Source organism: Scyliorhinus canicula, chromosome 15, assembly GCF_902713615.1.
Source record: "Scyliorhinus canicula chromosome 15, sScyCan1.1, whole genome shotgun sequence".
In the NCBI taxonomy this organism is placed as follows: domain Eukaryota; kingdom Metazoa; phylum Chordata; class Chondrichthyes; order Carcharhiniformes; family Scyliorhinidae; genus Scyliorhinus; species Scyliorhinus canicula.
In genome coordinates, this window is record NC_052160.1 from 65,767,404 (window position 1) to 65,781,184 (window position 13,781).

At 47.7% G+C, this 13,781-nt stretch overlaps 1 protein-coding gene across 7 annotated transcripts in view; it reads right to left on the reverse strand.

The window, feature by feature from the left end:
* Positions 1-353: 353 nt before the first annotated feature.
* Positions 354-13,781, reverse strand: part of brat1 (BRCA1-associated ATM activator 1) — a 47,244-nt gene continuing 33,816 nt past the window's right edge. For 5 of the 7 annotated variants that reach the window (XM_038819749.1, XM_038819746.1, XM_038819752.1 and 2 more), the window contains 3 exons: positions 11,268-11,366; positions 10,631-10,809; positions 354-1,244 (listed from right to left, as the gene is read on the reverse strand). In XM_038819749.1, coding sequence (XP_038675677.1) covers positions 558-1,244; positions 10,631-10,809; positions 11,268-11,366 — 965 coding nt within the window. In that variant the 3' untranslated portion in view covers positions 354-557. The remainder of the gene's footprint in view (positions 1,245-10,630; positions 10,810-11,267; positions 11,367-13,781) is intronic. The other 2 variants (XM_038819750.1, XM_038819751.1) reach the window with 2 other exon arrangements.

Below are 13,781 nucleotides of genomic sequence, written 5' to 3' on the forward strand. Positions count from 1 at the left end.
TGCATGTAAATGTTAAGGTGGGGAGTTTTGCAGGGTTATGTCGATTTTACTAGAGAAAATTATCTGATAGGACCAACCCAGTCTGAAAGATTGAAGAATTTCAAGCACTGGTTACATTCTGTGCAAATTGAGCTGCCGCAATATTTTGTTGCTGATTTTAAAATCAGGGAGAATGTGCAAACTCCACACGGATAGTGACCCCAAGACGGGATCAAACCTCGGAGCCATGAGGCAGCAATGCTAACCACTGCGCCACCGTGCTGCCCATTCTACCTGCTATCCGGTACAGACAAAACACAATAGTTTATTTGGGTGTTTCAGTTTGTGTGGAGACAAGTAAAATACCACAATCGTTAGAGAAGGTCAGGAACGGACGTTCATTTAATTTTTAATGCAAAAATAATAAAATACATTTGTTCACAAAAATTGAATATGCGGGTTCATCTCCCGGATTTCACTTTCACTATAATGAAGCTTATTTTGTACCAGGATTTTGTGGGCAGCGTTCATTTTGACTTGAAGATGATGAACTGCAGACCAAGATAACAACCACCATATTAATAACAGTCTGCACCGCTGTCTTCAGAATTTTCAGCTGCTGCCAGTATGTCTTGTAGTAGCGATCGTAGACTGCTCTCAATGTGATCACTGCTGCGAACGAGCTGTTGGTGTTGGAATTCCAAGTCTAGTGCTATCATAACCTCCATGACGTTACTGACATTTTGCAAATTAAAGTTACTGGAGGAAAGCCAATCAGCAAAACTTTCCCGGTTTGGTTTGTGTCCATTCAGTTTGTTGTGAATTTGTGAACTGTCAGCACCTGGAGCAATCCTTTTTAGTTTCATTAGGATCTCGCATGCTTTCTGAGCCACAGGTCTATCGCAGTCCCACAAAGCATGAAATAAGATAGTAAAAATACCTGCATCGCAGAGAGTCTGCAGAAGGACCTTCACTTGTGCAGAATGTGTGCTATTTGACAGCACAACTGCATATGGACTTATCAATGAATTGGAACTTGACTGATCGATGAAAGCTTCTGCCAGTTCCAGGCTATGAACTTTGACCTCCCAATCCAAATCGTTGCTTCCGATTTTTAAAATAATAGGGACAAAATTGTCCAATTCACATGAACTGAGCATGTGGCTATTTTTCAGCCAATCTGCGAGCACTTTAACTGCAGCCCTCCTGGGAAAACCCTCAGTATCCTGGTTCAAAATGTCCAATAAATGGGGAAGAATATTGCCCTGGAAGGCAAAATAGAAAATACGAAAACAATAAAATCTCTCACATTAATTAGTTCTTAAAAATGCCAGTGCCAAACAATGAACACAACATTGGAATCTGTATAAATGAGCAGTAGCATACTTTCACAGCTAACTTAAAAATATTCCAGGATGCATTTATCTAATAATACAATTAAATTATTCACACATGAATACAACCTTAATTTTTCTTTTATGAATTACAACAATGACCAGCAGTCCAAAGTAAAACATATTAGCTCCAACAATTTTCTCCAAAAGAGTGGGTTAGATTCCCAATCAACAGTGATGGGGCAATAGTGAAATAAAATATAAGTGGCTGAAATATATCATGCAAGATCATTCCCATTATTTCTCCCACGGCAATGCGGGATGCCTGGGTTGCATATACCTACCTGACATTGGTATCGGTAGCAGAAAAGCCATTTACATTTTTTGTAAAACTATTTTTTATTCTCCTCCTTTTTCACATTTTCTCCCAAATTTACACCCAACAATAAACAATAATCAGTAACGAATGTAATGTCAATCCCCACATCAATAACAACGATCCCTTCCTCCCACCAAACCCCAGACATTGGCCCCACGTTAACATAAACAAATGACAAAAAGGAATCAGGAATCACCCATAGTCACCATTGACACACACAGTCCCCCTCCCCCCAACCCTCCCAGCCCCCCAATGTTCGATGTGATCCAATTCTCGAAAGTGCATAATGAATAACACCCATGAATTGTAGAGCCCCTCCATCCTTCCCCTCAGTTCAAATTTGACCTTTAAGAATTCCAGAAGGTCCCCCCGCTACGCCAGGGCACAGGATGGAGAGGTTGATCTCTACCCTAACAGGATCCGCCTTTGGGCGATCAATGAGGCGAAGGCTACATCTGCCTCCCCGCCCGTTTCCAACCCCTGCTGGTCCGACAGCCCGAATATGGCCTCCCAAGGGTCCGGGTCCAGTTTCACGTGCGCCACTTTGGAGATTACCCTAAACACCTCCTTCCAGTAATCCTCCAGCTTTGGACGGGACTAAAACATACGAACGTGGTTTGCGGGGCCTCCCCCACAACGTTCACACACATCTTCTACCCCCTCAAAGAACCGGCTCATCCTCACCCTTGTAAGATGCGCTCTATACACCACCTTCAGCCCCAATCTCGCACACAAGGTGGAGGCGTTCACTCTCCGGAACACCTCACATCAGAACCTCTCCTCCATACCCTCTCCCAACTCTTCCTACCAATTTGCCTTGATCCCTTCTAGCGGCACCTTCTCCTCCTCCAAAATAGCCCCATAAACCGCTGATACTATCCCCTTCTCCAGTCCCCCCATCGTCAGCACCTCCTCCAGCAATGTGGAAGCCGGCTCTACTGGGAAGCTCTGTATCTCCTTTCTGGCAAAGTCTCGAACCTGCATGTATCTAAATATTTCCCACTGCTCCAGCCCATAATTCGCTCCCAGCTCCTTCGATCTCGCAAAACGACCCGCAAGAAACAAATCTTTTAGTGTCCTAATTCCTTTCTCCTCCCATCTCCGAAAATTTCCATCCCACTTCCTTGGCTCAAATCTATGGTTCCCCTGAATCGCCATTTCCCTTGACCCTGCCCCCAGCCCGAAGTGCTGGCGAAACTGTCTCCAAATTCTTAACAAAGCTATTACTACCGGACTCCCCGAGGCCGTCGGGAATGGCGCTGTCGCTAGTGCCTTCAATCCTGACGTGCTACTCAAACTCTCCTCCATTCTGACCCATTGAGAATCAACCCCTCTGACCCAGCTCCGTACCTTCTCCACATTCGCCGCCCAGTAATAATACATCAGGTTCAGAAGACCCAAACCCCCGCCTGCCTTCCTCTCTGTAGTAGCACCTTTTTAATTCTGGCCACCTTCCCTCCCCATATGAACGAAGTAATCATCCCTTCAATCTCTCTAAAAAATGCCTTTGGCAAGAAAATCGGCAGGCATTGAAAAATAAACAGGAATCGCGGCAGCACATTCATTTTAACCATCTGTACCCGACCCGCTAATGACAGAGGGAGGCCATCCCACCGTGCCAGATCAGCTTTCACCCTCCCCACCAAACTAGAAATGTTGTACCTACAGAGCTCCCCCCCCAATCTCAGGCAACCTGCACCCCAGGTATCTAAAGTGAGTCCCTGCCTTACGGAATGGCAGGGACTGCCATTACAATTACCCCTGGCCGAGACACCACAAAATATTCAGTCTTGTCTAGATTTAGTTTGTACCCCGTGAAAGACCCAAACACCTGAAGCAGCTCCAGTATCCCCCCTATTGACACACTTGGTTCCGAGACGAATAATAACAAGTCATCGGCATATAAGGACACCCTGTGCTCTATCCACCCCTGCACTATCCCTTTCCATACCCCTGAACTTCTTAATGTGATGGCCAATGGCTCAATCGCGAGTGCAAACTGCAGGGGGGGATATAGGACATCCCTGCCTAGTCCCACGGTGGAGAGGAAAGTATTCTGAGCTGAAGTTATTTGTGCGGACACTGGCCCTCGGCTCCTTATATAATACCATTACCCAGTCCACAAATCTGGGTCCAATTCCAAACCGTTCTAGAACTGACATCAAGTGCCCCCATTCTATCCGGTCAAACGCTTTCTCGGCGTCCAATGCCACAACCACCTCTATTTCCTTCCACTCTGCCATTACCATAACCACGTTCAATACCCTCCTAATGAGGGCAGAACGGTAGCCTAGTGGTTAGCACAACCGCCTCACGGCGCTGACTCCCAGGTTCGATCCCGGCTCTGGGTCACTGTCCGTGTGGAGTTTGCACATTCTCCCCGTGTCTGCGTGGGTTTCGCCCCCACAACCCAAAGATGTGCAGAGTAGGTGGATTGGCCACGCTAAATTGCCCCTTAATTGGAAAACATAATTGGGTAATCTAAATTTATTTTAAAAAAAAGATACCCTCCTAATGTGCGAAATGAGCTGCCTCTCTCTCACAAACCCCGTCTGATCTTCACCTATCACCTTCGGGAGGCACTCCGCTAGCCTACCTGCCAGCACCTTCGCCAATATCTTTGCGTCCACGTTTAAAAGTGATATGGATCTATACGACCCACACGCCGTTGGATAGTTATCTTTTAAGTAACAGGGAATTTGATGCCTGCCCCAAAGTTTGTGGTAACACCCCTTTCCCTATCGCCTCCTCAAACATCCCCACCATCAGCGGTATCAGCTTATTTTTGAATTTTTTATAATATTCCACCGGAAACCCATCCGGCCCTGCCACCTTCCACGACTGAATCCTCCCACATTTTTTATCTCCTGCTCCATTATCGCCCCCCTCTAATGTAGCCCTGTCCCCCTCCCCTAACCTCGGGTACTCCAGCCCATCTAGAAATTCCTGCATCTTCCGGCCTCCCCCAGGTGGCTCTTACCTGTACAATCTCTCATAGAATTCCTTAAAGACCTTGTTAATCTGATCTGGAGCTACCAACTTCCCTGCCCTGTCCCGCACCTGGACAATTTCCCTTGCCACAGCCTCCCAACGGAGCTGACCCACCAATATACTTCCCACCACGCTTGTAAACTGCCCCCTTGCTCGTCTCAATTGGTGTACCACTTTCCTGGTAGATAGTCGCTCAAAACTCGCCTGGAGTTCCTTCCTCCTTTCCAACTGCACTGGGTCCCTATCTTCTGCATACCCCTGTCTACCTCCGGCATCTCATTATTACCCCCTGACGTTCCAACCTCTCCTCTTTGTCTAGCCTAGCCTTGAACGAGATCACCTCACCCCTCACCACTGCCTTTAAAGCCTCCCAGACAACCGCCTTTGACACCTCACCCGTGCAGTTAAAACCTACATATTCCTCAATTACTTTTTCAATTTTGTCACAGAACCCTCGATCCCCCAACAGTCCCGTATCTAACTTCCACCCTGGTCTCTGTACCATCCCCTTCTCCAGTACCATATCCACCCAAAGCGGAGCATGTTCTGATATTGCAATTGCCGAGTACTCTGACCCTTTAACCACAGCCAGCATGAAAAAGTCAATCCGTGAGTACACGTTATGGACCGCTGAGAAAAACGAGTTCTCCCGCTCCCTCGGGTGCAGAAACCTCCAAGGGTCCACCCCTCCCATTTCCACCATTAGCCCAGCATTTACATTTTAAATGTCTCAAAAAAGATCAGGCACGGGAAACATTCTAAATCTGAAATTCAAATCTTTAGCCAATCTCTAAAACCTTGGCGTTAAATCTGACTCAGAATTGAGCTTCCACCATATATCCATACAACTAAAAACACCTGCACCTTTCATTTCCAAGACCTAAAGCTCTGGAAATCTTTCCTGAAACCCCTCTCCCTCTCTTTCCTCTTGAGACAGTCCTTAAAACCTACTTATTTGGTCAAGGTTTTGGTCATCTGCCTGAATATCTCCTTATGTGGCTTGGTGTCCTTTTTTGCTTCATAACACTCAGATGTTTTATTATACAAACAATGCTCTAAAAATATAAGTTGTTATATTGGGAAGAAATCTGGCCACGCCAAAAACGTACCCCAATTCAGCTAAAGCAAAATAGCTTGGCCCAAATATTCATGTGGTCATCAGATTTTGGTTTTTTTTGTCAGCAATGCTCACATTATTTCTCTGGTCTGGAACCTTTAAAGCTGTGCACAGTGCAAACAATAAATGAATGAAGCTCTGATGTAGCAGTTTCTAAAAGCTCTAAAGAGCATACACAGCTACAAGGAGAATATCTGCTGCAAGGCAAATTGTTATGTTTTTAAATTGTTGTGCAAAACATCTCCATCACATAGGTCAGCATCCATAACCCCCACCAACATAGTCCAGCATAGTTACTGCTGTTTGATAATACTTACTTACCCTGTTTCAGGAGAGGGGAGAGCCAGGGGACAGACAACAGCATCTAAAAGAGCGCATAGATGGAGGACGCGATTGAACTAAAACCGTTTCTGTGAAATTTTAGGTGAGTCTGGCGGGTTGTTTTTCACCATTTTGTTGGATGAGATCCACACTGCTATTCAGCCTCTCTTAGTTATATTTTTGGGCCTTGGGGAATCTCTCCCTGGTCAAACCCACCCTTGAAACTTTTTCAAATACTGGGGAGCTGGACTTGCCGACGAGACCGGCACCTCAGAAACTGGGCCGCCGTTTTGAAAGGGTGAGCCAATTTCTAAGTGAGCTTGAGGGTCCCCCATACCTGCGGGTAATGTCATCCACCGCACACATGGGCATTATCCCACACATCCCTAAGTGAGGACACCCCGCTATGGGGTCGCTGAAGACCCACCCGCCCCTTTGCAGGTCTCCCCACACCCCTTTTCAGGATCCCCACCTTTAACCCCCCCCCCCCCCAAACCTTTATGAGGCATGGCCCCCCTCAGGCCCCGACCCTTGGCAGTGCCACCCTGCCACTTGGGCACATTGGCAGTGCCAGGGTGTAGGTGCTGCGGTGCCAGGCTGGCAGTGCCAATGTTTTATCAGTAGTAGAAAGGTCTACTAATAAAGTTAATAAGATTGGCTTGTGTATTTCCTATTTATCTTAACGAGGGTATTTCAATCAGGGCAACCAGAACATTTATTGAAATAATAAAAACATACGCAAAGGCAGGACTACAGGTATTAATTACAATTTGATCCGTAAAATAATTAATTAAATACTGTAAAGATGACAGGGCAGGTGATGTGTGAAGCCTATCGAAAAGGGAGCTTGTGGACACTTGTGTGATCCAAGGCAAACACCTCTTCAGTTAGTGTCTGTGCCGGAGGAACTTCGGCTCAGAGACATTGAGCTGGAGGTTAAACTTCAGACACATCAGGAAGGAGGAAAACTACTTGGACACTTTATTCCAGGAGGCAGTCACATCCCTTAGGACAGAGTCTTTTGATTTGGTTTGTGGTCAGGGACAGGAAGATGTGACTGAGTGAAGCAGGTATGGGAATCGAGAAAATTGAAGTGGAGGAGGTGGTTTATAGCCTGTATGGATGAAAACAGGATTTTCGGGTGGGTGAGCTGACCATGTCACCATGAAACAGGAAGCAATTCAAGTGGGGGCGGAGTTAATAGGAATGTAATGGTACGAGGGGACTGTATGGTCAGGGGGACAGACACAATTCTTTGCAACCGAGTGCGACAGTCCAGTTGGCTGTGCTGCCTGCCTAGTAACAGCGTTCAGAGCATCTGCTCTGGGCTGGAGAGAAACCTACAGTGGGAGAAAGAGGAACCAGTTATTGTGGTCCACGTAGGTACCAAAAACACAAGTAGGTCTAGGAAAAAGGTTTTGCTTAGAGTGTACGAGCAGCTGGGGGTCAAATTAGATCTCAACGGTAATCATTTTTGGATTATTATCTGAGTCATGAGCAAATTAGTGCAGGGCAAATAAGATTATAGAGTTAAACGCGTGGCTCAAAAATTGGTTTGTGAGAATTAGTTTGATTCTTGGCGCACTAACACCAATAATAGGTGTCCACATCATTGCTACCAATAATAGGGACAGTGGGAGCTGCTCCGTTGGGATGGCCTTCCCTGGCACTGTATTGGAACCAGTGTTCTGGCGAGTAGTATAAATAACTAGGGTAGTAGGGAGTAGGGTAGTAGGCGAGGCATCAAGGAGGCAAGACGTGATAAATTAAAGCGAGAGGAGACGGCAACAGAACAAGGTAACAATAAGAAATTGATCATCTGGCTATGGCAGGAAGGGAAAGAGCATACAAACTTAAGATTGCACCAGCAACGAAGGATAGAGGTTGCAAGAATTATAAAAAGCTAGAATGAAAGGCACTCTATCTAGGGCGGCACGGTGGCGCAGTGGTTAGCACTGCTGCCTACGGTGCTGAGGAACCGAGTTTGATCCCGCCCCTAGGTCACTGTCTGTGTAGAGTTTGCACATTCTCCCCATGTCGGCGTGGGTTTCACACCCACAACCCAAAGATATGCAGGTTAGGTGGATTGGCCAGGCTAAATTGCCCCTGAATTGGAAAAAAAATGAATTGGGTAAAAAAAAAATACACTCTATCTGAATTCACACAGTATTCACAAGGTAGATGAATTGACGACACTAATGGAAGTGAACAGATATGAGATAATTGCCATTGTTGAAACATAGCTGCAGGTTGACCAAGATTGGGAACTGAGGGCGCGATTCTCCGACCCACACGCCGGGTGGGAGAATCACGGGAGTGCCGGGCGATTCACGCCACCCTGGCACCCGCACGCGATTCTCCCACCACTCCCAAAACAGCGTGTCACGTTTTGCGACAGGCCGCTCGGAGAATCGCCGCTCTGGTCGGGCGGCGATTCTCCGGCCCAGATGGGCCGAGCGGCCTGCCTAATACGACCGGTTCATGCTGGCGCCAACCACACCTGGTCGCTGCCGGTGTAGATAGCGCGCGACCGCTGCATATGGGGCCTGTGGGGGGGCGGAGGGAGGATCGAGCACCAGGGGGGTGCTCAGGAGGGGTCCGGCCCGCGATGGGTGCCCACCGATCGTCGGGCCGGCGTCTCTGAAAGATGCACTCTTTTCCCTCCGCCGCCCCGCAAGATCAATCCCTCATGTCTTGTGGGCGGCGGAGGGGAAGACGGCAACCGCGCATGCGCGGGTTGGCGCTGGCCGCGTCATTTAGGCGCCGCTGGCCGCGTCATTCAGGCAGCGCCGCTTTGACACGTCAAGGCCTGGCGCGCGAGATTGACGTGCCGCCGCTCCTAGCCCCCTGGGGGTGGGAGAATAGGGGGCGAGGAGCGGCCTCCGACGCCGGAGTGAAACACTTCGGTTTTCACACCGGCGTCGGCACTTTGTCTCCCTTTGGGAGAATCGCGCCCTGAATGTTAAAGGATATTTGAAATTTAGGAAGGATAGGCAAAAAGGAAAAGAAGGTGGGGTAGCACTATCTTTAAAGGTTGAGATCAGTACAGTCTCGGAGCAGAGGAATTAGGAGCAGATTGAGGCAATTGAGCCCTTTGAATGGCCATAAATTGGGACAGGGGAATGTGCAACGAAACCTGGGTGTCCTCGTACACCAGTCACTGAAGGTAAGCATGCAATTGCAATGGGTGGTAAAGGTGGCAAATGGTATCCATAGTGACAGCATTAGAGTGCAGGTGGAGGGATGATTGCTGCAATTATACAGGGCCTCGTGAGGTAACACCTGGAATCTTGTGTGCAGTTTTGGTCTCCTTATCTGAGGATGTTCTTGCGCTAGAGGGAGTGCAGCAAAGGTTTATCAGACTGATTCCTGGGATGGCGGGACTGATTTATATGAGGAGAGATTGTCGTTTAGGATTGTATTCGCTGGGGTTGAGAATAATAATAATCGCTTGTCACAAGTAGGCTTCAATGAAGTTACTGCGAAAAGCCCCTAGACGCCACATTCCGCCGTCTTTTTGGGGAAGCCGGTATGGGAATTGAACCCGCGCTGCTGGCCTTGTTCTGCATTGCAAGCCAGCTGTTTAACCCACTGTGCTAAACCAGTCCCTAATCCTAAATCACTTCATGACTGTCCTTCCGAAGGAGCACATTTTGAGCTGAGTTTCTGCAGTTGAATGGCAGAACACCTTTGTTTGTTCAGTATCCCTTCCATCATTACGCAGGAGAGAAAAAGGAGCGAGGATGAAGATACCAAGCAAACAATTATGTTTTGGCCTCAGGCACAAGTCAAGATTCAAACCCAGCCCCAAAGTGGCAAGTTAAAACAGCAAATAAAGATGGATTGCATTTGTGGTAGAATGGTTGTGCAAACATGTCGCTGCGAAAGAAAATTCTAGGCTTCAAATACTGCCATGTAATGAATAGAATACCTGTTATTATCTACTTCCCAACATATGTGAACAGTTCTATCAGCAGAATTTAAAACTATTCTCAGAATTAATCGAATTACTCGGTGTTAGCGAATAACTGGAGAGATCTTTAACTATCTTTTGTCAGTTGGTAGCAAGTGAGCTATTGGTATCTTAGAGCTAACTATAATATTGTGGTCTAGGTGAAATATATTCTACAATACTATGTATGATGCAAATAATTTCTGGATTGTTAACCTTAAAATTCATTCAAAGACAGCATGGTGGTACAGCACACTAATCCACAATGCGGTAGAATAAAAAGGAGGCTCGCCCCTTAATTTATTGTGTAGTTAGCTTCCAACTTCAGTGAGATCATAGAATCCCTGCAGTGCAGAAGGAGGCTACTTGGCCCATCGAGTCTGTGCTAACCCTCGGAAAGAGCACGCTACCTAGGCCCATGCTCCCACCCTATCCCGTAACCCAACCCAACCAGATCAGGAAGGGGAAGCAGAGGCAACGTCCTTCAGATCTCTCAAGAGCAGCATCTTACAAAAATTACGGTTGAATAAAATACCTTTAAAACAAAACTGACTGACCTTCATCACTGTGACACTGTTCTCATTTGGTAATGTTTGCCAGTTAGGAGACAGATAGTTCATCTTTCCCAGGGCAGAAATGGCACTTGCTCGAACGTAACTTTCAGGATCTGAAAGCAGCTCCAAAACAAGATGAGGAATTCCGCAGGAACCAATTGACCGACAGAAACTCTCAACTTCTGAAAGAAATAAAACAAGCCAATAATGAAATCCAATTACAGTAAATTTGATACAAATGAGCAGAGCTTAGTAATGGTAATTTAAGTATGAACAATTGTTTTGTCCATTCTGGCTTACTATAAATCGAGTAATTCTGCTATACTTCATTAACCTTTAACAAATTTATAATTGAGAAATTGGGTGAACCAATTGTGTACTACACCACGATGGATAATCTCATATTGTTCTTAAATGTTGCAATAAAATGTGATGAGAAATCAGCTGACATATTTTAGTTCTGTTAGGATCTCACCAAAAAGAACATCTTAGTCATGCAAGTAGCCATCAGTTCGTTAACCATCGGCAAGAATTAGATTGCTATACAAACTGACTGTTCTACCATTCATTGGTTAAATACTATTTTTAAGTTTATATTACCCTCCGTAAAAATATGCCCCATTGGTGAAATTACTTATACCTTTAAACTGGAAACACAGTTGACCAAGGAACTCAAGCGCAGAGTCTCGAATTTCCCAATGAACATCAAATAGTCGCTTCTTCATCACTGATAAAAAGTCTGAGGATATTGTAATAGAAATCAGCATTAACTCCAGACCCATCCAGATAGGTATCCAATACAAAGCAAACCAATTTTAATCGAACCGAGTAGAACGTTCTGAACACTGCAGTAACATTTCTGTACCAAATCCATACCTCCATTAAAAAGGCTAGGGGTGGAAGGGGAGAAATTAAACCGAAAATACTCATCTCTGCGTTAATATTTAACTTCATTTTTCAAAAAAGGTCAAATGCCATATGAATTCTCAACTTTAGACAATATTATGTACATAAACCATGTGTATTTTGAACTAACCATGGCCATATTAAGTAATCAATATTTTTGGTATAGGCAAATTCAGTGATCTTTTAAAGGCTAAAACTAGAAATAAAATAAAAGATTGTCTAATAAAGTGGTAACTTCTAGATTTCGCTGAAGTCGAAGCAAACCAGGAAAGGTTTGCAAGAGGAAATGCTTATTTTTCCAAAAAGACCGCATTAGCTACTTCTATGTATCATTCAGGACTGCAACAGGAATATTTTTAGTTTGTCAGCACACAAAAATATTCTTAGTAATGTAGGCAGATCTAGAGTAATGAATTCTTTGCATAACTAGAGTCACAACGCTCAACGCTGCCTAAATGATGCAAATCTTGGGCTGGGTTCTCCTCAGTCCTGCTCTGAAATCGCAGCCGGGACTGGGTCAGAAAATCCACTTTCACGATGTAATCGGGCCCGGAGCCGATCCGGCGATTCTCCGGGCCTCGAAAATTGCCGTGACCGCGGTGTACGCCGCGCGGCTGGGGGCCCATTGACAGAGGCCCGCCCAGCAAACCTCTGCTCCCGACCGGCCAAGTTCCCGACACTGTGGAACTAACCACCTACTGCCGGTCAGGATGCTGGCGTGGTGGCTGCGTGGTTAGATACGCGCGGTTTGATGCTCGGGCGCCCGGCCAATTGGGGGTATCTCCTTTCTCTGTTTGGCTCCGCGGTCCGAGTCCCCAATGGAGCTCGGCGCGGCCGCTGGAGGCCACAACTGTGCGCATGTGTGGACTCCGAACCGGACGTGCAGTGTCCTATATCCGCAGCTAAAGCTGCGAGATATACTCCGGGTCCCTACTAGCCCCCTGCAGGGCATTGAATTAGCTCAACATATTTATCAGAATTTTTAGAGTAAAACCCCACCCTTTTTACGCCGCCGTGCGGACATAGTCCCATTTTGGAAGAATCCAGCCCATTGTACCTGGCGAGCCCAATATCAATAGGAACTAACTATTGTAAACTTAAAAGAAATCAGGGACAATTTTCCTGATTCTCAGGAAAAGTACATTTTTCCAGACACAAAAGAGAGGAAAAGGGAATGTGGACTTGTTTGACTGGCGATTTCTAGCTTCCAAATGGAATGGGGTAGAGGTGAGCCTACGCAAACATTAGTTGTAAGCCCAATGCAGGAATGCAAATTAAGGGATAAACTTTCTTGCCTGCCATGCCATTTTTCCTGGATCTCTGATTATCCAATATTAGTACAGGAAAGCTACTAGCCGGGATTCTCCGATATTGGGCGGCATTCTCCCCTACCCGGCGAGACGGAGGGTCCCGGAGTAGGGGAGTGGCGCCAACCACTCAGGGGTCGCGCCTCCCCAAAGGTGGGGAATTCTCCCCACCTTTGGAGGCCAGCCCCGCGCTGGAGCGGTTGCCACCAGACGACCGGCGCAAAAATCCGGCGCCCCCGGCAGCGGGGCTGACCGAAAGGCTTTCGCCGGTCCACACATGCGCCGGCAGTGATGTCAGCGGCAGCTGGCCGCTGATGTCACTGCCGGCGCATGCGCGATGTGGGGTTCTCTTCCGCTTCCGCCATGGCGGAGGCCGTGGCGGACGCGGAAGAAACTAGTGCAGCCAGGGCACTGGCCCGGACTCTGAGGGGGGGCCCCGATCGCAGGCCAGGCCACCGTGGGGGCACCCCCCGGGGTTCGATCGCCCCCCGCCCCCCCAGGACCCCGGGGGCCTGCTCGCGCCGCTGAGCCCGCCGTTCCAGAGGTGGTTTAAACCTCGGCGGCGGGAGTGGCCTCCCAGCGGCGGAACCTCGGCCCATCCGGGCCGGAGAATCGCCGCAGGGGCCTCTCCAATCGGAGTGGCGAGATTCCTGCCCCCGCCACTTCCCGGGTAGCGGAGAATCTCTGCCACAGCGGGGGCAGGATTTTAGGCGCCCCCAGGCGATTCCCCGACCCTGCTGGGGGTCGGAGAATTTCGCCCATTGTGGCCAAATGTTGACGTCAGCGTCAAAACCGGCGCTAGCGACGCCGGCGTCAACGGGCCTCCAGCCCCAGCAATTCTCCTGTTCTTCGGGAGCTAGTAAGGCGCCAAAGTGCTGTGTGCTGCTCCGGTGCCGAAAGCCGGCCCTGCATGGCCAGCGCAGGTGCGCGCATGCGCGTGA